This window comes from Brassica oleracea, unplaced genomic scaffold, assembly GCF_000695525.1.
Source record: "Brassica oleracea var. oleracea cultivar TO1000 unplaced genomic scaffold, BOL UnpScaffold00947, whole genome shotgun sequence".
Taxonomy (NCBI): Eukaryota; Viridiplantae; Streptophyta; class Magnoliopsida; order Brassicales; family Brassicaceae; genus Brassica; species Brassica oleracea.
This window is the reverse complement of record NW_013617541.1, coordinates 43,073-44,792: the sequence shown is the minus strand read 5'-3', so window position 1 is coordinate 44,792 and position 1,720 is coordinate 43,073. Positions and strand designations below refer to the sequence as shown.

The 1,720-nt window shown below is 41.9% G+C and overlaps 1 protein-coding gene across 1 annotated transcript; it reads right to left on the bottom strand.

Moving 5' to 3' along the window:
• Positions 1–410: 410 nt before the first annotated feature.
• LOC106320515 lies at positions 411–1,427 on the bottom strand. Its single transcript, XM_013758886.1, has 2 exons — positions 1,121–1,427; positions 411–817 (listed from the first exon to the last, which is right to left on the bottom strand). The coding sequence occupies exons 1-2, from the start codon at positions 1,425–1,427 to the stop codon at positions 411–413; spliced, it is 714 nt and encodes a 237-aa protein (XP_013614340.1).
• Between the last annotated feature and the right edge of the window lie 293 nt (positions 1,428–1,720).

Below are 1,720 nucleotides of genomic sequence, written 5' to 3'. Positions count from 1 at the left end.
AAATATAGTCAAATATAATTAATGAAACTATATTCTTTTGGTCAAACAATACCGAAGTAAAACAGTTTTGAAAAAAAAAAATTGTCGTTGCTACAGTGTAACACCAAATATGGTTTCACACTATAGCAAGGAAGTGAATTGCACCAAATTGGTGTTGCTTTTGCCGTACGGTTGGAGAGAGAAATCATCAAATGTTGCACTATTTTAGCGTTATACAGTCCGGTTGGACTTGACCTTAGGCAAGCTACAAAAGCTAGCCAGTTAGGGACCTCATCGTCTACAAAAGTAAAGCTTTGGTCTCATGATCGGGCCTTTTTAGCAAGGTAGTCCACACAGATATTTGGTGATCTAAGAATAAAAGAGATAGTACATTTTTGAAAAGTTGTTTTAAAGGCTTTGAACTCGTCAATCTACGGAGCTAGGCTTGGCCACTCTTCCTCTCTATTGAGGATGTTCAGGAGCTGCTGACAGTCGGATTCGAAATGCACTTGCGCGTACCGGTAATGCTGAGATTTTTGCATCGTCCACATCAAACTTTCAGCTTCTGCGTGTAGTGGAGATCTTGATTTAGTACAGAAATTCTGTCCCACCAGCTTTATCGCATTGTCCTCCAGCAGTATGAATCCTAGTCCCATCCATTCGCCTACATCAGACCAAAAAGCGTCGATTTGACATCTCCACTGGCCAACACCGTCTCTCAGATTCTCTTCTCGACGTCGCTCTGTTCGACCTATGTCTGGTTCTTCTAGTTCCTCTCCTAACTGTGCCAATTTCCAAGCTTCTGCTTCTTCGCAAGCTAGTTGTAGTGTGTCGAGCGCTGAGACATCCTTTGCGTTAAATCATTTCTTGTTTCGGGACTTCCATATGTACTAGAGCAACCATGAGAACATTTCAAAGCTCCTAGCGTGGTCCCTTCCTGATGATACCTGAGTAAAAAGGAAGTCAAAATTGCCATAAAGCGAGGAGCACTGAAATAATTCCAGAGAAGACGGAATCATAGACAAAGCCCAACACTAAAGTGCAGGTGGACACTCAAACAAGATGTGATTTATATCCTTAGTAGTTGTGCCAGATCTTTGACAAGAAGCATCGTTTCTGCAGTGTTGCTCCACTAGTTTACTTGCTGATGCTACGAACCCAGATAAAGCTTTCAAGAGAAAATATTTGATCTTCCTTGATGACTTCAGGTTCCACACTTTTTTCTTAAGTGGTGTTATTATTGGTTCACTGATTAGACGTGTCACATGATTCTGTCGTAGTTGAACCACAACTTCGTAACCCGCTCGAACCGTATAGATCCCTGACTTTGCGTATTCCCAGCAGTAGCAGTTCCGTCTCCATGTCTTGCTGATCTTTAAGCTAAGTATCTTAAGAATATCTCCAGCCGCTATTACTTCATTTATGAAGCTACGTTTCCATTCCTTCATATCAAAATTGATGAGATGATGAACCCGTAGGTCTGGATCAACAGGAATTGGGCTGGTATGGCTGGTCTAGCAGGCGAGTGACCTTAGTATATGCACCCGTGCCTATTGTCCTCTTTAACCCATCTTGAATGATATGTTTTTCTGCCATTAAAGTTTTCCAGCCATAGGATGGATTGTATGCTTTCCCGGTTTGTCTAGAGTGTCAATAGTATCTCCCTTTTAGGACCCACACAAGGAGGGAATTTGGGAATAGTAGTAAGCACCATACTTGCTTTGCTAAGAGGGCAATATTG